The 23,044-nt window shown below is 41.3% G+C and overlaps 1 protein-coding gene across 1 annotated transcript in view; it reads left to right on the top strand.

Moving 5' to 3' along the window:
- LOC132607885 (uncharacterized) overlaps positions 1-130 on the top strand; it is a 34,569-nt gene extending 34,439 nt beyond the window's left edge. The window contains exon 4 of the mRNA XM_060321963.1: positions 2-130. Coding sequence (XP_060177946.1) covers positions 2-130 — 129 coding nt within the window. The remainder of the gene's footprint in view (position 1) is intronic.
- The last annotated feature ends 22,914 nt before the right edge of the window (positions 131-23,044 follow it).

The following is a 23,044-nucleotide window of genomic DNA, read 5'->3' as shown; positions in this document are numbered from 1 at the left end:
GAGAAATAACCCGTCTGCTCCTATTGCTGCTAAGAATCTGCCTGCTAGTAGTACTAACAACATTCCTATTGCTCGTGCTAATGGGACTAGTAAAGCAGTTGCTAACACCTCTAATGAGGGACAAGCTTGAATTTATGGTTTGCTTGTAGAGAGACAGTTGAAGCCTTAGATGCTGCGGTCACAGGTATTCTCACTATTTGCTCTTTTGATGCGTATCTGTTGATTGATCCGGGTTCGAATATCTCTTATACGACTCCATATTTTGCTCTTGATTTTAGGGTGGAGCCCGAACTATTGTTAGAACCCTTCTCTGTGGTTATTGCTTCAAGAGTTTATAAAAACTGTGTAGTTGTAGTTAAAGATCATGAGACTACAACTGACTTGTTTGAACTAGAGATGGTAGATTTTGATATGATTATAGGGATGAATTGGCTATCCACGTGCTATGAAAATATGGATTGCCATCACAAATTAGTTCATTTTGAATTCCCTAATGAACCAATTATGGTGTGGAAATGTGAAATTACTAAGCCTCGAGGTAGGTTTATTTCTTATCTTAAGGCTCATAAAATGATCTCGAAGGGGTGTATTTATCATCTAGTTGCTGTCAATGACACTCAAGCCATTATACCCGAATTATAGTCTGTTCCTATAGTTAATGAATTTCCCGAAGTGTTTCCAGAACATCTTTCAGGTATTCCACCTGATAGAGTTATTGATTTTGGGATTGATGTTATTCTAGATACTCAGCCAATCTCCATTCCACCGTATCGTATGGCTCCGGCAAAGCTACATGATTGGAAGACTAATTGAAGGACTTATTGGATAAAGGTTTTATTCGACCAAGTACCTCACCTTGGGGTGCTCCGGTCCTGTTAGTTAAAAAGAAAGATGGTTATCTTAGAATGTGTATTGATTATCGTCAGCTTAATAACGTGACCATTAAGAATAAGTATCCTTTGCCTAGGATAGATGACCTATTCGACCAACTTCAAGGTGCTAAGTTCTTTTCTAAGATTGATTTGAGGTTTGGGTATCACCAGCTGAATATAATGGAGCAGGATATTCTAAAAAATGGCTTTTCGTACTCCTTATGGACACTTTGAATTACTGGTGATGTCCTTTGGTTTGACTAATGCACCTGTTGCGTTTATGGACCTGATGAATCGTGTATTCAAACCTTTCCTTGATCGTTTCATTATTGGGTTTATTGATGATATCCTTGTGTAGTCGAAGAGTCGTGAGGAACATGCCGACCACTTGAGAAAAACATTGAAAATGCTTGAGGAGAACAAACTTTATGCAAAGTTTGCTAAGTGTGAGTTTTTGCTCAAATCTATGGCATTCTTAGGCCATATAGTGTCTAGCGAAGGTATCAAAGTTGTTCCTCAGAAAATTTCAGTAGTCAAAGACTGGCCGAGGCCCACGAGTACAATGGATATTCATAGCTTATTGGGTTTGGCAAGTTACTACCAGAAGTTTGTAGAAGGTTTTTATCTATAGCCACACCACTGACAAAATTGACTCAGAAGGCTGCTAAGTTCCAATGGTCTGAAGCCTGTGAAAAGAGCTTTCAAGAGCTTAAGGTGAGATTGACTTCGGCTCTAGTTTTGACTCTACCTTAAGGGTCTGTTTGTTATGTAGTTTAATGTGATGCTTCCAAAATTGGCTTGGGTTGTATGTTGATGTAGAACGGTAAGGTGATCGCCTATGCTTTGCGATAGTTGAAGAAGCATGAGAAGAATTAACTCATGATTGGAATTGGCTAATGTGGTTTTCGCTCTAAATATTTGGCGTCACTACTTGTATGGTAAGCACTGTGATGTCTTCATTAATCACAAATGCTTACAATATATCTTCAAGCAGCGAGAGTTGAATCTTAGAGAGGAGATGGTTAGAGTTGTTGAAAGATTACGACTTGAACATCTTGTATCATCCTAGTAAAGCGAATGTTGTTCCGGATGCTTTGAGCCAAAAATCTATGGGTATGTTAGCATATTTGCGTACTCAGGATATGTCGATGGGCAAGGAAATTCGAAGACTTGCTAGTCTTGGAGTCCGACTGGATAAAACTGGAAATGGGGAGCTAGTAGGAATTACGCAAGCGCGATCTGATATTGTGGAGAGAATTAAGTCCAAGCAATATGAAGATGGACTTCTGGTGAATCTGCGAGATGAGGTTGAGAAGGGTGCGTACACTTCATTCACCGTTGGTGCCAATGACGAAGTCTTAATGTTGCAAGGACGCTTATGTGTCCCTGATGTTGATGGTCTCCGACAAGAGTTGATGGTGGAAGCTCATAGTTCCAACTATTCTGTGCATCCGGGATCCACCAAGATGTATAAAGATTTGAAGCAACAATATTGGTGGAAGAGCATGAAGGTAGATATCTCTAACTTTGTAGCTAAGTGTTTGAATTGTCAGCAGGTGAACGCTGAACACCAAAGGCCTGGTGGCTTAGCTCAGAATATCAAGATTCCCTAATGAAAGTGGGAGATAATTAATATGGACTTTGTCATGGGTTTACCCCACACAAAGGCCAAGTTTGATTCTATTTGGGTGTTTGTGGACAGACTCACCAAGTCTGCTCATTTTGTTTCTGTGAAGACAACGGATGAAACGGCGCATTACGCCAAGTTATATTTAAAGGAAATCATTAGATTACATGGGGTTCTGACATCCATCATATCTGATAGAGGTACGCAATTCACTGCTCATTTCTGGAAATTGTTCCAAGAAAGTTTGGGAACTCGAGTGAACTTGAGTACTGCCTTCCCTCCTCAGACGGACGGGCAGGCAGAGAAAACTATACAAACTCTGGGAGACATGTTACAAGCATGTGTAGCTAATTTTGGAGGTAATTGGGATGAACATCTACCTCTTGTGGAGTTTGCGTACAATAACAGTTATCTCACAAGTATCCAGATGGTTCCTTATGAAGCTCTATATGAAAGGCATTATAGATCTCCAATTTGGTGGTTTTAACCTACCGAAGTAGAGATATTGGGTCCTGATCCAGTTCACAAATCAATCAAGAAAGTGAACCTCATTGTGCAACGACTCAAGACAGCTCAGAGTCGAAAGAAGTCTTATACGGATATGAGGTGTCACGAGCTTGAGTTTGTTGTGGGGGATAAGATATTCTTGAAGGTGTCGCCGATGAAGGGAGTGATGTGATTTGGTAGAAAGGGTAAGCTTAGTCCTTATTTTATTGGCCCTTATGATATTGTGAGAAGAATTGGGAAGGTGGCTTATGAGTTGAAGTTACCATCTGATATAGCTATGGTACATCCTGTGTTTCATATTTCGATGTTGAGGTTGTATAAAATGGATCCTTCTCATGTCTTGACTCGTGAAGATATTGAAATCAACAAAGGGTTGTCTTATTATGAAGAACTTGTGCAATGTTAGATCGACAGGTTAGAAGGTTGAGGACGAAAGATGTAGCTTCAGTTAACGTCTTGTGGCGAAATCATGATACCGAAGACGCGACTTGGGAAGTAGAGGAGGACATGAAGAAGATATACCCAACTTATTCCCTATTCCAGGTATCTATTGAACCTTCCGGTTATTGAATTCTTGCGAAGGTGTCGACTAGAGGTATGAATTCCTTCTTTTTTGTTTAGGCTTGAATGATCTAGTTGTAGGGAATCCTTATAGGTCCAGGTCATTTTCTTTAAGTGGTTGGTTGTTATGTTGTCTTTGGGGATAGATCGTCTCTAGAAATTATGAAAACTTTGAGGTTTAGTGAAAACTTTTAGGCCATGACTTTCATTCGGGGGCGAATGACCCTGAGAGGAGGATAATATAACACTCCGCAAATTTGGGTTAGGTATGAATGTGTATAATGAGTGTTGTGTGACATATTATCTATATGAATCCTTTCAGGATGAATTTGGGCGAAAGCTAGTCGTTTTGAAGTCAAACCAAATAGTGAAGTTCGTAAGAGTTCTTATAATAGTTTAAGTCTGCGGTAGTCCTAATTTATGCTTAGTTTTCGGCTAGTTACACTAGGAATCTGGAAAACTGAAAACATAAAAGTGGTATATCTTTGAAATATCTTTCCTCCATATAATGTGCAGCTCAAACGGAGCTCTATGCTAGGAGTTATGCCAATTTTACTGAACGCTGTTGACAAAGTTGAAAAACGTGAAATTTTGACTAAGTGTGAAAATGGACCTAGGAGCTCGTTGAGCTAAGTTCAAAGCAAGATAGGTTCATGCTATAGATCTCGCTCAGTGAGGTGTAGGGTCCCAAAATGAAAAATTCCAGATGTCACGACCCAAATAGTCGTGAGTGGCACCCATACCAATTCTCCTAGTGGACGAACCAATCCCCTTAACAAATAATCATCTAATTAATCAATTTTAACACATTCAAGGATACAATGATAATAAAGATCTCCACATATCTTGTCATGTCGTAAATAAATAAAGATGCGGAAGTCCTAACTATTACAACCCCAAAATCCGAAAGTCATCGTACAAGGATTCTAAAACATAACTATCTAAAGAATGACCAACTGTCTGAAATAATCATAAAAGTTTGAAATGAAAGAGACATCCAAAATAAGAAAGATCTTCATGTGGCATGGCATGGATAAGAGTTTACCCTCATATCTGATCATGAGCTAGCCTCACGCTAAATATGAGGTCTGGTAGATATCTCTGGATCACAGTCTGCACTTAAAAGAATTCAATAAGGTAGTATCAGTACAAACACTATGTACCGGTAGATATCATAGGCCGACTAAGATTAGTATGATGCATAAAATCACAAAATCAATAGAACAAACCGATAGGCACAACAGCAAATAGCCATATGAAACTATCACTAAGAGTCATCCAACACTGAAATAAGATAAGCCCACGCAAACATTAATGAAGAAACTAACTAAACCCGTGTCATTGCCAACACAACTATAACTCGCGAATCATCTCAACTCTATCACATATCCGTACACACATGCTAATTGGTATTTGTTTACCCAAATATCCATGACCTGCGGGGGACCCATGGTGTCCATGTACCACTCGCTCCAGAACTGACCTTGGATCTCGAGCCTATAACTAGGACACATCCTCACCCCCCGTCAAATGTGCCTTTTCATAGTTATATTATCTTTCTCATCTCGATGTATTTTCGTTCCACAATCAATTAAGGAATGTGAACAATTAATAAATCAATAAAAAGGAACATAGGTAACCAATTCACCAGTCATACCAAGACTCAACAATCAATTCATCAATAGCATGAATAAAGGGTTACTCTAAGTAAACAAGAAGAGTATACATTAGCTTCTTCTTATCATATCATAATGGTTTATCACATAATCAATCAATCAATGTCAAATTTAGGAATTTCTTACCACACTTTATGTCCAAAGCCCTAATCGTGCTTCTCATATCAATTTCATAGCATATACAATCAACTAATCAAAGTCTTACTCAAGTAAACCATGACCTACCTCAAAGTCGAACTAGAACAATGCAATCAGTCCAATAATAGCATTCCCCTTTCGTAAAGCTTCAGAATGTTCGAAGTCTAGAAATCATAATGCTAAGTGAGTAATGGATCATCTACTTAAACAAACCACAATTGGGGAAGAGAACCCCACTACCTTTGCCCTTTTTCAAATGGGTGAACTATTACTAAGTGTGAATTCATCATAAAAATCAACCCCAACCATCATACCATTCCCATTCATGGGTTTTCTAATCAATTCAACCCCTTCACAAGCAGTTTTTATGCTAAAGTTACCATCTTTATAAAACCATAAGTCTCAATACATCATTCTCATCATTAATAATCAAATTCACATACTAGGAAGTGATAATCTATACTCCCAGATGATTAAACAGTAATAAAATCAATAACCTATTCATTTATTTAAGGGTTCGCAACTTCTAGGGTTCTATCCTTTCATTCACCATTAGAGAACCTTTAACTAATCATGAAACCAAATAATATGATGGAATGAACAAAGTAAAGGGTTGAGACTTACCTTTCAAGAGTATTTTAGCCCTAGCCTTAGCAATTAGCCACAAGAGTTCTTGGAAACTGTTTTGGAGATATGTGGGGAATGGGTTCGGGAATAAGAATAATAAGTGTTGATTTTGCCTCCAATCGGCCGCTACAGAACGGTGTCGCTATAGCGAGAAACCTCCCGCTATGGCGGACCTTATTTATATCCCGGCTTCCCGCGGTGGTGAGCCTCGCCCCGCTACGACGGACCCACTACAACAGTCCCACACCCGTTGCAGCGGTCCATTTTGACTAGTAGCTCGGGTTTTTTCCACCAGTTTTCACCCAAAAATCCCAACACCACTCTGAGGCCCTACAAACGCAAACCAAACATGCCCATATGAAGAAAAACACGCTACGGACTCACCCGCGGCCTCGGAATTCCCAACGGAGGACTAGTTTTCTAAGTCACCTCCCATAACAACCTAGTGGATCGTTACATCAGATACCACTTAAACAACCGTTCATCCTCGAATGGACAAAGAAAGGGAAAAGGGGAAGGTACCTGACTCAGTGAAAAGCTAGGGATAATTCTTTCGCATATCGGATTCGGTCTCCCAGGTAGCTTCCTCAACAGGACGATTCTTCCACTGAACCTTCACCGATGCTATTTCTTTCGACCTTAGCTTATGAACCTCTCTATCTAGAATAGCAATAGGCTCTTCCTCATATGACAGATTCTCATCTAATAAGATAGAATCCCAATGAATGATAAACAAACCATCACCATGATATCTCTTATACATAGAGAAATGGAACACTGGATGAACACCTGACAAACCTGGGGGCAAAGCCAATTCATTGGCTACATCCCCCACGTGATTGAGAATCTCAAACGAACCAATGAATCTGGGACTGAGCTTACCCTTCTTCCCAAACCTCAGTACACCCTTCATGGGTGAGACCTTCAACAAAACTTGTTCTCCAACCATGAACTTAAGATCTCGGACCTTTCGATCTGCACACTTTTTTTGTCTACTCTGAGCAGCCAAGAGCTTTTCCTGAATCACCTTGACCTTATCTAATGACTCCCTTAAAAGGTTTGTACCCCATGACCTTACCTCAAAAGCATCAAACCACCCGATAGGAGACCTACATCTCCTCCTATAAAGAGCCTCAAATAGGGCCATATCAACGCTGGAGTGGTAACTACTGTTATACGCAAACTCTGCCAATGGTAAGAACTGATCCTAATGGCCACCGAAGTCAATCACACAAGCTCCGAGCATATCTTCTAGGACCTGAATAGTCTGCTCATGTTATATCCAGCATTTTTCGCATTCGGATAATTTAAGGTAATTGCGGGAGATTAAGGGCAAGATTATAATTTTGATCTTGTTTGGTGTACAAGTTGTTTATAAAAATTTAGAAGTGGAAAAAAAATGGAGAAAGACGAAGGACAAATTTGGAAATTGGAAAAATGTTTCATGAACAACAAGAACTAGCCCAAAATGTAATTGGGCTTGAATGTTTTTTTAAAACAAATAAGGCCCAACCGGCCATGCTATGGGTTGAGCCCATATGGGATTAAATGATGAGCTTATAAGATGACTTAATAGTCATCTTTATCCCATAGATTTCTAGAGAATTCAAGACTTCAAAAAAAAAAAAGAGGAAGCTCCTTCAAAGGCCATTCGGCCAAGAGCAAGAATTGCCAAAAACATTTGCAAAAATTCTCCAAAAATCATTTCCTACCAAGTGAAGGGTGCTTAACAAGGTGTAGTGGTTGTTGGAGCAAGAAAAACTCACAATCATACAAGTTGCCAAGTTGTAGCCAAGTGAGAAGTTGAAGAAGAAAGGTGAGTTTTAATCTTGTTTTATGTGTTATATATGGTTTATATGTGTTGTAGTATGCTAAAATGGATGAAATTCATGAAGGAAAGGAAGATAGTATATGGCCGTGTATATATATATTTGTGTAGGAGTCATGCTTCAATTATTTTAATTAATGTTTGGTTGTTATTGTTGTGAATGATATGTGGAAAATGGAAATTGAATGAGTATGGAGAGATTGTAGTGGTGTATGCATGTTGGAGCCGTGTATATGGCATGTGTAGTCGTGTATATGTGTTGAATTGTTGAAGAATAATGACCAAGTTATATCTAGTGTTTTAGTTGTTGTGTTGTAGATTGCATATTGCAAGTAAAGACTTGATAAGTTTGGTAAAGTATTGGTAATTGGAAGATTATGTATGTTGAAGAATAATGTTCTTGCGTGGATAGTATGTAATGATATTGGTATGATGTCGTTGGAACATATACTATAAGGTTGTTATCGTGTTCATTGGAGTCGGAAGGTTTTGAGGAAAGTAATAAATTGAAATCATGCATCTTGGATGAAATATGTGAATTGCTAGTGCGGTTGTTGATTATGTTAATAGTTTGGCCGGGTTTGAATTCCCGGATTGTGTTGGTTGAGAATTTGGCTATGTTGAATGTTGAGGATGGTGTATGTACAGAGGAGATGCTGCCGAAATTTCGGTAGCCAAGTGTTTCCTTAAGATTCTAACTCTAAGTATGCTAATGAGAGTTTTGGGTAAAAATGACCAATTTGCAGATTTCGACGAGATTGCAACGTGAATTTGGAATAGCTAAAGGAGCGGAAAGAGGTATGTAAGGCTTCACCCTTCTTTCTATGGCATGTCTTAGTTGTAATAAGTTGGGTACGAGCCTCGGGGACAACTCGGTTCCCCAGAATCCGCACCTAAAGTTTTCCACTTTTTGTTCAATAGAATTGAACTAGAAGTGTGCCAATTGTTGGAAAAACCTCCTAAACCCTTAGAACTTGTACAAATGGGACCCGATTACCCTCGAACCCTCACAAGTAACGCTACGACATGTATCAGATACAAATAGTATACGCTACCTCATCCGGCCCGAGGTGGGCCCACTACTCTCGGATTTTCCTTATAGTCTTGTTGTACTTACTAGAAGTTGAATCCAAGGGAATCCTTTGATCCCGATTTCGTTACCAAATGATAAGTACTATAAGTACTCCAACGAGGAGACTTCCATGATGATAATGATAATAATGATGTTAGACAAGAGGATATGCCAATGATAAGTACTACCGGAACGATCCTATGACTAAGATTTATAAGCTAAGTATTCTATGTGAATATGAAAGTGACAAACTAATTCTTGAATCTTATTTATATCCCCTAGCTATGACTTTATTTTCTAAAGACTCTCAAACCTATGAACTGTCATCTATGACGCCCACGATTTCATTCTACGTTGACCATCTCACCTTAAATTATTCGTCCCTTCGAGGTGAGACAAGAGCGATCACGAGTATTCCATAATGTAATCGGAGGTCACCGACCTTACGTCACTCCGATGGCTACATGATTTTTCCTTGGGCTCCCTTGTGTGCTTACATGATATATATGTATAAAACATATATATGTATATAAGATATGTATAAGTATATAAAATATGTATATGTATATAAGATAAGTAAATGTATATAAGACATGTATATGTATACAAGCTATGTATATGAATACAAAAATAGGTGTACATATAAAAGATGTGTATATGCATACAGAGTACATATGTGCAAGCTATGTATATGAACCTGGGCTGGGGGGAAGGGATACATGGGGGAATGGGAAGGGAAATATGTTTCACTGCCACCTGATCAGCTGGCTTATCATCCCGGACGCGGGGTGCCCGGACGCGGGATATATGGGTGAGCCGGTGCGTATCTACATCGGCGCTATGTGGGTGAGCCGACATTGTTCGGCGCTATGATATGACCTACCATGTCATGACCAGACATGCTATGCTATGATATGACACGATACGCTATGAAACGCTACGCTATGATAAGAAATGCTATGACAAGCTATGCTATGACATGATATGCCATGATATGCCATGACATGACATGCTATGATACGATAAGCTATGCTATGATATGACAGACCATGCTATGATATGATAAGCTATGCTATGATATGACAAGCTATGATGTGACATGATACGCTAGGATTTAATACTTCCATGACATGATATGCTACGATATGATATGATACGACACGCTATGATAGTGCAGAATGTAATATGATAAAAACATAACATGATTTAAACCCTATTTTCCATGTTTATGAAAAAGAAATGTTTCAAAAAAAAAAAAGGAGAAAAGAAAAGACAAGCCTACATGACAGCCAGCCTAAAAAAGGGCCTCCCTAAGTGCAGGTTACTTCCTTACCTCATTATACGTCCTACGACTCCATGATACTATTAATTGTACTCTATGTTACTACTTGTATCATCTTCCATGCCTTACATACTCGGTACATTATTCGTACTGACGTCCCTTCTTGTGGACGCTGCGTTTCATGTCGCGCAGGTCAGCAGACAGGTGGACGTGATCCTTAGAAGCTCTACCAGCCGCACTCGACAGCGCTCTAGTTGTTTCGGAGCCTCACTCCAGCGGTACTATTTTGTATATGTATATTCGGGCCTGACAGTACTCGGCCCTCTCTATGTATAAGTATACTATGTCTAGAGGCTCGTAGACAGATATGTACAGTCAGTCAGGTACAGTTAGATATATGGTGTTTTGGCATGGTTGTTGTATAAAGTGATAACGAAGTTTACTAGTTTATGTTCATAATAACGCTGCTAATGTTAACGTTCGTTGATGTTCAAAAAAAAAAAGAAAAAAAAAAACATGGCACTGTTTGTACGGCTTGCTAGGAGCTAAGGGTAACAAGATGAATAAGGGGTGCTCGGTACAAGTATCTGGTACTCGTCGCAGCCCCTAGTCGGGTCGTGACAGAAGTGGTATCAGAGCAGTTCGGTCCTAGGGTTTGTCTACGAGCCGTGTCCAGTAGAGTCTTGTTTATGGGTGTGTAGCGCGCCACACTTATAAACAGGAGGCTACAGGGCATTTAGGAAATGTGACCTTCTTTGCATTCTGAAATCGTGCGATAGAGCTAAGTTTCCAGGCTTCCATATTCCTTTTCCTAAACCTATGTTATGGTTTTAGTAATGCCGCCGAAGAGAAAGGCTACGATGGCCGAGAAAGCCAAGAGAGTGGCGGCCAGCAGAGTTGAACGGGAGCTAGAAGAAGAAGAATCTCATAATGAGGCTCCCCCTCAAACTGTTCCTGCTCCCCCTGCACCGGCAGAGCAGGGAAGAGTTCCAGCTCTAGCCCCCGCACCTCCAGTTCCACCGCCAGCAGCTCCGGGCCATCAAATGGCAGAGGCCATCCAATTATTGACCCAGTTAGTCGCCGCACAAGCTCAGCGGCAAGATGTAGACACGGGAGACAGGGCGGTAAGCGCAAGGGCCCGAGACTTTATTACCCTGAAGCTGCCAGAGTTCTATAGATCAAAACCAGAGGAGGACCCGCAGAGTTTCATAGACGAGATGCTGAGGACTCTAAGAATTATACATGCTTCGGGTACGGAGTCCGTAGAGTTGGCTTCATACAGGCTACGGGATGTGGCAGTTCTGTGGTACGGTAACTGGATATCATCGAGGGGAGCAAATGCACCCCCTCCGGTTTGGCAGGAGTTTACAGAGGCATTTCTACGACATTTCTTACCGCCAGAGGTTCGACGGGCTCGAGCCGATATGTTCTTGAACCTGAGACAGGGAAATATGAGTGTCCGAGAATACAGCCTTCGTTTCAACTCGCTAGCCAGGTATGCCCCTGCCCTGATAGCTGATAGGGGAGACCATGTGCACCGGTTTGTAAGTGGGCTAGGGCCACATTTGGTAAAGGAATGCTTGACGGCTTCACTCCAGGATGGGATGACTATTACCCGCATCTAGGCCCATGCCCAAAATCTGGAGGAACAATATCAGCCACGGAGAGAGGAGCGTTATCCGGATAGGGGTTCCAGAAAAAAGGGGCAGGTTTTCCAGGACTAGAAGCGAGTACAGAGGGGGACAGGCACAGGAGCAATTCGGGTATTCAGACCAACCAGCGGCCAGTGCACCTCCTCGAATTGCGGATAGGAGATTTGACCGTTCTACTTATTCGGGAGCGGGTCAGGGCACTAGAGCCTCAGGATCCCAGTATAGGGATGATTCTAGCAGGATGATGCCACCCCCGCCACGGTGTACTCGGTGTGGTAGGCCACACTCGGGACAGTGTTACCGGGACACAGGTGCATGTTATGCTTGCGGACGGACCGACCATTTGATGCGAGATTGTCCGTTAAGGAATGAGGGAAGCAGAGTTCAGCCTGCCGGATCAGCTGTGGATTCGTCACCGTCCGTGCGCCCTCCGGGACAGGCCTTCCAGGCTCCTGCAAGTCGTGGCCGAGGCAGAGGAGGGACGCCTAGCTCAGCCGGTCCTTCACACCGCATATATGCATTGACAGGGCGGCAGGACACTGGACCTTCCACCGATGTGGCCACAGGTACTTTTTCAGTATTCTCTATGATAACCGTGTGTTAATCAATTCGGATTTTATTTTACTCTATATTGTCCTCTGTATTACTGAACATATTAAGAGTTTGGAAATTTGGACGAAAAGTGGCCATACGCATAGGTAGAAGGCGGATACTGGAGATTGCGGAGGGTAGAACTGTAAATAAAAGAAAAGATGTGTTACGCAGACGTTTCGAAACCTGCTAAGACCCCAACGCGTCCCATATTATGCGATATAGGTAGTACGGAAAAGCGGAAGTAAAAATACTAACACCGAGACCCTGAAATGCATTAAAGTTTCCAGGTTAAGCGTGCTCAGGTGGGAGTAATTCCATGATGGGTGACCCCCCAGGGAAATATGCTGAAAATTTCGTAAATGCGGAAACAAAACACGAGCGTAAAAGTAGGTAGCCCAGAGTAAATATGGGCGTGGAGAGTGGTTAGAAACCCCGTACGAGTCATATAGGCCGAGACGGGCTAAACTAACGGAAAAGGGGAAGCCATGACAACAGAAAGATTTGAGGATGAAGGAAAAAGGGTATAGATGTCACAGGGTGAGACCGATATTGAGCCCACACTAATTAAGGCAGGAAATCCCCGGTGTGGCGATGTATGGGAACATGTCTAGTGAGGGGATAGACGTGACGGACGCCACGAAGAAGGGATTACGTCCATAAAGATCGCAAAAGGCAACCTAAGCTCCGAAGATGGATCAGCTAAGTGACATGAGGTATCTACAGAGGAGACCTCCCCGAAGTGTTACAATACACTATGAGGCTAGTTTAACATTCGAGGACGAATGTTCTAAAGGGGGGGAGGATGTTATATCCCGCATTTTTCGCATTCGGATAATTTAAGGTAATTGCGGGAGATTAAGGGCAAGATTATAATTTTGATCTTGTTTGGTGTACAAGTTGTTTATAAAAATTTAGAAGTGGAAAAAAAATGGAGAAAGACGAAGGACAAATTTGGAAATTGGAAAAATGTTTCATGAACAACAAGAACTAGCCCAAAATGTAATTGGGCTTGAATTTTTTTAAAAAAAAATATAAGGCCCAACCGGCCATGCTATGGGTTGAGCCCATATGGGATTAAATGATGAGCTTATAAGATGACTTAATAGTCATCTTTATCCCATAGATTTCTAGAGAATTCAAGACTTCAAAAAAAAAAAAAAAAGAGGAAGCTCCTTCAAAGGCCATTCGGCCAAGAGCAAGAATTGCCAAAAACATTTGCAAAAATTCTCCAAAAATCATTTCCTACCAAGTGAAGGGTGCTTAACAAGGTGGAGTTGTTGTTGGAGCAAGAAAAACTCACAATCATACAAGTTGCCAAGTTGTAGCCAAGTGAGAAGTTGAAGAAGAAGGTGAGTTTTAATCCTGTTTTATGTGTTATATATGGTTTATATGTGTTGTAGTATGCTAAAATGGATGAAATTCCTGAAGGAAAGGAAGATAGTATATGGCCGTGTATATATATATGTGTGTAGGAGTCATGCTTCAATTATTTTAATTAATGTTTGGTTGTTATTGTTGTGAATGATATGTGGAAAATGGAAATTGAATGAGTTTGGAGAGATTGTAGTGGTGTATGCATGTTGGAGCCGTGTATATGGCATGTGTAGTCGTGTATATGTGTTGAATTGTTGAAGAATAATAACCAAGTTATATCTAGTGTTTTAGTTGTTGTGTTGTAGATTGCATATTGCAAGTAAAGACTTGATAAGTTTGGTAAAGTATTGGTAATTGGAAGATTATGTATGTTGAAGAATAATGTTCTTGCGTGGATAGTATGTAATGATATTGGTATGATGTCATTGGAACATATACTATAAGGTTGTTATCGTGTTCATTGGAGTCGGAAGGTTTTGAGGAAAGTAATAAATTGAAATCATGCATCTTGGATGAAATATGTGAATTGCTAGTGCGATTGTTGATTATGTTAATAGTTTGGCCGGGTTTGAATTCCCGGATTGTGTTGGTTGAGAATTTGGCTATGTTGAATGTTGAGGATGGTGTATGTACAGAGGAGATGCTGCCGAAATTTCGGTAGCCAAGTGTTTCCTTAAGATTCTAACTCTAAGTATGCTAATGAGAGTTTTGGGTAAAACTGACCAATTTGCAGATTTCGACGAGATTGCAACGTGAATTTGGAATAGCTAAAGGAGCGGAAAGAGGTATGTAAGGCTTCACCCTTCTTTCTATGGCATGTATTAGTTGTAATAATTTGGGTACGAGCCTCGGGGACAACTCGGTTCCCCGGAATCCGCACCTAAAGTTTTCCACTTTTTGTTCAATAGAATTGAACTAGAAGTGTGCCAATTGTTGGAAAAACCTCCTACACCCTTAGAACTTGTACAAATGGGCCCGATTACCCTCGAACCCTCACAAGTAACGCTACGACATGTATCATATACAAATAGTATACGCTACCTCATCCGGCCCGAGGTGGGCCCACTACTCTCGGATTGTCCTTATAGTCTTGTTGTACTTACTAGAAGTTGAATCCAAGGGAATCCTTTGATCCCGATTTCGTTACCAAATGATAAGTACTATAAGTACTCCAACGAGGAGACTTCCATGATGATAATGATAACAATGATGTTAGACAAGAGGATATGCCAATGATAAGTACTACCGGAACGATCCTATGACTAAGATTTATAAGCTAAGTATTCTATGTGAATATGAAAGTGATAAACTAATTCTTGAATCTTATTTATATCCCCTAGCTATGACTTTATTTTCTAAAGACTATCAAACCTATGAACTGTCATCTATGACGCCCACACTTTCATTCTACGTTTACTTTATTACTATTCTCCGTTGACCATCTCACCTTAAATTATTCGTCCCTTCGAGGTGAGACAAGAGCGATCACGAGTATTCCATAATGTAATCGGAGGTCACCGACCTTACGTCACTCCGATGGCTACATGATTTTTCCTTGGGCTCCCTTGTGTGCTTACATGATATATATGTATAAAACATAAATATGTATATAAGATATGTATAAGTATATAAAATATGTATATGTATATAAGACATGTATATGTATACAAGCTATGTATATGAATACAAAAATAGGTGTACATATAAAAGATGTGTATATGCATACAGAGTACATATGTGCAAGCTATGTATATGAACCTGGGCTGGGGGGAAGGGATACATGGGGGAATGGGAAGGGAAATATGTTTCACTGCCACCTGATCAGCTGGCTTATCATCCCGGACGCGGGGTGCCCGGACGCGGGATATATGGGTGAGCCGGTGCGTATCTACATCGGCGCTATGTGGGTGAGCCGACATTGTTTGGCGCTATGATATGACCTACCATGTCATGACCAGACATGCTATGCTATGATATGACACGATACGCTATGAAACGCTACGCTATGATAAGAAATGCTATGACAAGCTATGCTATGACATGATATGCCATGATATGCCATGACATGACATGCTATGATACGATAAGCTATGCTATGATATGACAGACCATGCTATGATATGATAAGCTATGCTATGATATGACAAGCTATGCTGTGACATGATACGCTAGGATATAATACTTCCATGACATGATATGCTACGATATGATATGATACGACACGCTATGATAGTGCAGAATGTAATATGATAAAAACATAACATGATTTAAACCCTATTTTCCATGTTTATGAAAAAGAAATGTTTCAAAAAAAAAAGGAGAAAAGAAAAGACAAGCCTACATGACAGCCAGCCTAAAAAGGGGCCTCCCTAAGTGCAGGTTACTTCCTTACCTCATTATACGTCCTACGACTCCATGATACTATTAATTGTACTCTATGTTACTACTTGTATCATCTTCCATGCCTTACATACTCGGTACATTATTCGTACTGACGTCCCTTCTTGTGGACGCTGCGTTTCATGCCGCGCAGGTCAGCAGACAGGTGGACGTGATCCTTAGAAGCTCTACCAGCCGCACTCGACAGCGCTCCAGTTGTTTCGGAGCCTCACTCCAGCAGTACTATTTTGTGTATGTATATTCGGGCCCGATAGTACTCGGCCCTCTCTATGTATTAGTATACTATGTCTAGAGGCTCGTAGACAGATATGTACAGTCAGTCAGGTACGGTTAGATATATGGTGTTTTGGCATGGTTGTTGTATAAAGTGATAACGAAGTTTACTAGTTTATGTTCATAATAACACTGCTAATGTTAACGTTCGTTGATTTTCAAAAAAAAAAGAAAAAAAAAACATGGCACTGTTTGTACGGCTGGCTAAGAGCTAAGGGTAACAAGATGAATAAGGGGTGCTCGGTACAAGTATCGGGTACTCGTCGCGGCCCCTAGTCGGGTCGTGACAGCTCAGACTGACCATCTGTCTGAGGGTGGAAAGTAGGACTAAGGTCCAATCTAGTGCCCAATTCAAAATGCAAAGTCTTCTAAAATATAGATGTAAATGTCGTGCCTCTATTGGATATAATGGAAATAGGCACCCCATGCAGACGAACAATCTCACGAATATAAATCTGGGCCAACTTCTGAGCAGTAGGGATAATCTGAACCGGTATGAAATGGGCAGACTTGGTCAATCTATCAATAATAACCCAAATCGAATCAAACTTACCCAAGGTCTTCGGAAGACCAACCACAAAATCCATCGCTATCCTCTCTCACTTCAACGTTGGAATAGGCATCCTCTGAAGTGTACCCCTGGGTCTTTGGTGCTCGTACTTCACCTGCTGGCAATTCAAACACTGTGCAACGAACTCAACTATATCACACTTTATCATAGCCCACCAGTAGTGCTGCCTCAAGTCACGGTACATCTTGGTAGCACCAGGATGAATGGAATATCTGGAACTGTGAGCCTCCGCTAAAATTGTCTTAATAAAATCATCAGCACGGCTTCCTTGGCCTCACCACGCAAGACTTTATCACGAATCTTACTCAAACTCTCATCCTCCAACTGTCTAGCCTTAATCTGCTCCAGAAACGATGATCTCGCCTCAACACAAGCCAATACTTTGCCCGAACCAGACACATCAATCCTCATGAAACTGTTAGTCAGAGTTTGAACCTCCCTGGCCAACGGATGATGTGACGCAATCAAACGGGATAAACTGCCCGTGCTAGTTGATTTTCTACTCAGGGCATCTGCCACCACATTTGTCTTGCCAAGATGATACAGGATAGTGATTTCATAATCCTTCAACAACCCAAGAAAAACTCTCAAGTGTTTTTCATGATCTTCTTAACTATTTGAATAAACCAAAATGTCATCAATAAACATTTTCACAAAAGAGTCCAAGTGCGGCTTAAAAATTCCATTCATTAAATCCATAAAAGCAGTTGGGGCGTTAGTAAGCCCGAAAGACATAATTAGAAACTTATAATGCCCATACCTCGTCCACAACGCTGTCTTAGGAATATCCTCTACCCGAATTTTCAACTGATGATAACCCGATCTCAAGTCAATTTCCCTGAAGTTGATCAAACAAATCATCAATACGAGGGATGGGGTATTTATTCTGGATGGTGACTTTATTTAACTTACGGTAATCAATGCACATCCGCATAGTCTCGTCTTTTTTTTTCACAAACAGAACAGGAGTGCCCCACGGGGAGACAGTTAGATGAATGAAACCCTTACTAAGAAGGTTCTAAAGTTGTTCCTTTAATTCCCTAAACTCTGCTGGTGCCATCCGATATGGCGGGATAGATATAAGGTGGGTCCCTAGCTCTAAGTCAATGCAGAAATCAATGTCACGATCCGGTGGCATGCCTGGCAAGTCTGCGGGAAACACCTCCACAAACTCATGTACCACAGGAACTGACTCAAGAGATGGACCATCAACACTGGTATCACTGATATGTGCCAAATAACCCAAACCCCCCTATCAACTAGCTTCTTTGCACGAATAAAGGAAATAATTTTCTGTGGGGAGGGACAAAGGTTACCCTTCCACTCAAGTCTAGGAACCTCGGGCATGGCTAAGGTGACTGTCTTGGCACGACAGTCTAGAATTGCATGATAAGGAGTTAACCAACTCATACCCAGGATGACATCAAAATCTATCATGTCTAAAATTACTAAGTCAACCCACATACCATACCACATAAGTGTGACTGTACAAGATCAGAACACTCTATCTACAACCACAGAGTCTCCAACTAGACTAGATACATATATAGGGGCATCAAGTAAATCACAGACCATATCAAGACCCATAGAGAAATATGTAGACACACAAAAAAATGTTGCACCTAGGTCAAACCATAAAGAACCCATCCGGTGATAGACTGAGATGTTACCTATAATGACTGTATCTGAGCCCTCAGTCTCTGTCTTGCTAGGAAAGGCATAATAATGAACCGATCCACCAGTATCTTGCGAACCATTGCGATCAACCTGCCCTGTCTGAGCTTCGCACCTGTCAGGATGATGTCCACCTCTACCAGACTGAAACCCGCCTCTGTTAGGTTAGTTGCCACCTCTACCAGTCGTGTGACCGCCACGCCCAAACTGAGCGTAGTTAAAACCATAAGATCCTCCCCCCTCTACCTGATGCTGGAGTTCTGGGAGCCTGAAACTGAGTACCCTAGCAACCTTGGGACAATTTCTCTCTAAATGCCATGTATCACCACACTCGAAGCATCTGCAGTCTAGCATCGGACACTGAACAGAAACTGACAAAGCCGAATAACCACCATAATCTGGAGCTCTGGGCTGCGAACCCCCTAGCTGATCGAAATAGTGCTGACTGGAGCCTGATGGGCCTCCAACTGAAGCCTCCATTGCTGACTGAATAAGGCGTCCCGAAAAGACTTGGGAACTCTGGCCCTTAGAGAAAGAGCCACTAAAACTGCCACCCTTTCGAGCATTCTTCTCTGCGTACTTATTATAACCGTCCTGTTTCACACCCTTGACTGTCCTAACATGATCCACCACTTCCTGAAAGGAAGCACCTGTTGATGCAAGCTAAAGAGCTGACAACTGAAGAGCAGTGTTCAGCCCTTTCACAAATCTTCTAACCCTCTTCTCCTCAGTAGGTACAAGCTGGAGGGCATTGCGAGACAACGAACGGAAACGAGCCTCATAAGCAGCCACAGACAAATTACCCTGCTTAATATTACTGAACTCATCACACCTGTGGTCCCTCAAAGTACGAGGAACATACTTATCTAAAAATGCCTGATAAAACTAAGTCCATGTCAATGGAGGCGATCCCGCTGGCCTGCACTCTACAAAAGCCCTCCACCATAACTTGGCATTACCCAAGAGCTGGAAGGTCACTAACTCTACACCGTATTTCTCTACTGCACCCATCTTATGGAGCCTTTCATGATAGTCTATGATGAACTCATAAGCATCTTGAACCTCAGTACCACAGAACTCTGGAGGCTTCATCTTAGTGAACCTCCAGAATAAATCATGCTCATCCCCTATCAAAACTGAACCTCCCACTGGCCTAGGAAATACCTCCAGTCCTGGAGCCTCATCAAAACAAGGAGCAACAGCTGCAGCATGCTGTAACCTCAGAGAACGAAGCCCTCCTGGAGTTGGATCACCCACTCTGGCACCCTGAGCACCTGGAAAAGCTAGTAACACACCTGCCTCTGTCAACCCATTCAGTAGGTTCAACACTCGAACTTTAATGTCTGACAACACTGGAGGAGCTATAATATATGGCTTAGCTGGTGCTGCTGCAAACTCTGCTCTCTTATCTGGAATCACCTGAGGCTCAGGGGACTCAGCGCGGGCCTGACCAACCACAGGAGCCCCGCCCCTGACTAGTGTCGCTGCTCCCCTGCCTCTGCCATGGCCACGGCCCCTGGCCTGGCCTCCACCTCGAACTATAGCCCAAGTGGATAGACCTCCATCGCGAGCTGCGGCCCCAGCGGCCGGCGGGGGTACCTCATTAGCTATGGCTGCAACACAAGTACTCACTATCTGTGAGAGAATAGAAAGAAAAGTTAGATACAAATTTGAATCATCTAGATACCAATTGGAATCAAGTAGCACGAAAGAAACAAAGAATTTGAATTTTCCTAGTGTCCCATAGCCTCTCAAACATAAGTACAGACGTCTCTGTACTGATCCGCAATACTCTACTAGACATGTCCTTGGCACAACGAGACCCAAAGAGCTGTGAGTGGCACCTACAGCAATTCCCCTAGTGGGCGAACCAATCCCCTTAACCAATCATCATCCAATTAATCAATTTTAACACGTTCAAGGATATAATGATAATAAAGATCTCCACTGATCCAGTCATGCCATAAATAAATAAAGATGCGGAAGCCCGAAATATTATAACCCCAAAATCCGAAAGACAGCGTACAAGGACTCTAAAACATAACTGTCTAAAAATGAACAACTGTCTACAATAATCATAAATGTCTTAAATGAAATCGACATCAAAACTAAGAAAGATCTTCAGGTGGCATGGCATGGATAGGAGCTCATCCTCGGATTTGATCAGGAACTGGTCTCACGCTAAACATGAGGTCTGGTAGATATCTCTGGATCACAATCTGCACTCAAAACAATGCAGTAAGGTAGTATCAGTACAAACACTATGTACCGGTAGATATCATAGGCTGACTAAGATTAGTATCATGCATAAAATCACAAAATCAATAGAACAGACCGATAGGCACAACAGCAGATAACCATATGAAACTATCACCAAGATTCATCCAACACTGAAATAAGATAAGCCCACGCAAACAGTAATCAATAAACTAACTCAACCCGTGTCATTACCAATACAACCATAACTCACGAATCATCTCAACTCTGTCATATATCTGTACACACATGCTAATTGGTATTTGTTTTCCCAGATAGACATGACCTGCAGGGGACCCATGGTGTCCATGTACCACTCGCTCCAGAACTGACCTTGGATCACGAACCCATAACTAGACCACATCCTCACCCCCTGTCAAATGTGTCTTTTCATATTTATATTATCTTTCTCATCTCAATGTATTTCCGTTCCATAATCAATTAAGGAATGTGAACAATCAATAAATCAATATAAAGGAACATAGGTCACCACGTCACCAGTCATACTAAGACTCAACGATCAATTCATCAATAGCATGAATAAGGGGTTACTCCAAGTCAACAAGAAGAGAATACATTAACTTCTACTTATCATATCATAATGGTTTATCACATAATCAATCAATCAACGTCAAATTTAGGAATTTCTAACCACACTTTATGTCTAAAGCCCTAATCATGCTTCTCCTATCAATTTCATAACATATACAACCAACTAATCAAAGTATAACTCAAGTAAACTGTAACCTACCTCAAAGCCGAACTGGAACAATGCAATCACTCCGCAATATCTTTCCCCTTTCGCAAAGCTTCAGAACGTTCAAAGTCTAGAAATCATCAGGCTAAGTGAATAATAGATCATCTACTCAAACAAACCACAATTGGGGAAGAGAACCCAACTACTTCTACCCTTTTTCAAATGGGTGAACTATTACTAAGTGTGAATTCATCGTAAAAATCAACTCCAACCATCATACCATTCCTATTCATGGGTTTTCTAATCAATTCAACCCCTTCACAAATAGTTTTTATGCTAAAGTTACCATCTGTATGAAACCCTAAGTCTCAATACTTCATTGTCATCATTAATAATCAAATTTTCATCATGGGCAGTGATAATCTATACTCCCAGATGATTAAACAGCAATAAAATCAAGAACCCATTCATTTATTCAAAGGTTCACAACTTCTAGGGTTTTATCCTTTCATTCACCATTAGAGAACCTTTAACTAATCATGGAACCTAACAATATGATAGAATGAAGAAAGTAAAGGGTTGAGACATATCTTTCAAGAGTATTTTAGCCCTAGCCTTAGAATTTCTCCACAGGAGTTCTTGGAAACTATTTTGGAGCTATGTGGGGAATGAGTTTACAAATAAGAATAATAAACGCTGATTCTGCCTCCCAATGGTCGACGTCTCGCTACAGTGGTCTCGCTATAGCGGGAAACCTCCCGCTATGGCGGACCTTATTTATTCCCCGGCTCCTCGCAGTGGCGACCCCCGCCCCGCTATGACGGACCGCTACAGTGGTCCCATACCCGCTGCAGCGGTCCATTTTGACCAGTAGCTCGGGTTTTTTCCACCATTTTTCACCCAAAAATTCCAACACCAATCCGAAGGCCTATAGACACAAACCAAACTCGTGCATATATAGAAAAACACGCTACGGACTCACCTGTGATCTCAGAATTCCAAACAAAGGTCTTGTTTTCTAAGTCATCCCCCATAACGACCTAGCGGGTCCTTACACCAGAAAATTTGGCTAAGTATAAAATGGGCCTAGAAGCTCGCTGAGTTAAGCTCAAAGAAAGATAGGGTCATGCTATATACCTTGCTCAACAAGGTGTAGGGTACAAAATACCCCATCCTATAAATTCAACACTTAGCTCGATATTTCATTTATCAGATAGTCCAACTTCGTAGAAAACCCTTGAAGGACGACTTTTAGACAGCTAACAACCCTAAGCCTTCCCCAACACATCTTAGGTAAGTTCTTGATAAATTCCAATTATTTTTACCTTAATCTAACAAAGATTAACACTAGAAACCTCACCTA

The sequence above is a fragment of the Lycium barbarum genome, chromosome 8 (genome assembly GCF_019175385.1).
Source record: "Lycium barbarum isolate Lr01 chromosome 8, ASM1917538v2, whole genome shotgun sequence".
Lineage (NCBI taxonomy): Eukaryota > Viridiplantae > Streptophyta > Magnoliopsida > Solanales > Solanaceae > Lycium > Lycium barbarum.
Note: the sequence above shows the minus strand (reverse complement) of the source record. Positions and strands in the feature narration are given on the sequence as shown.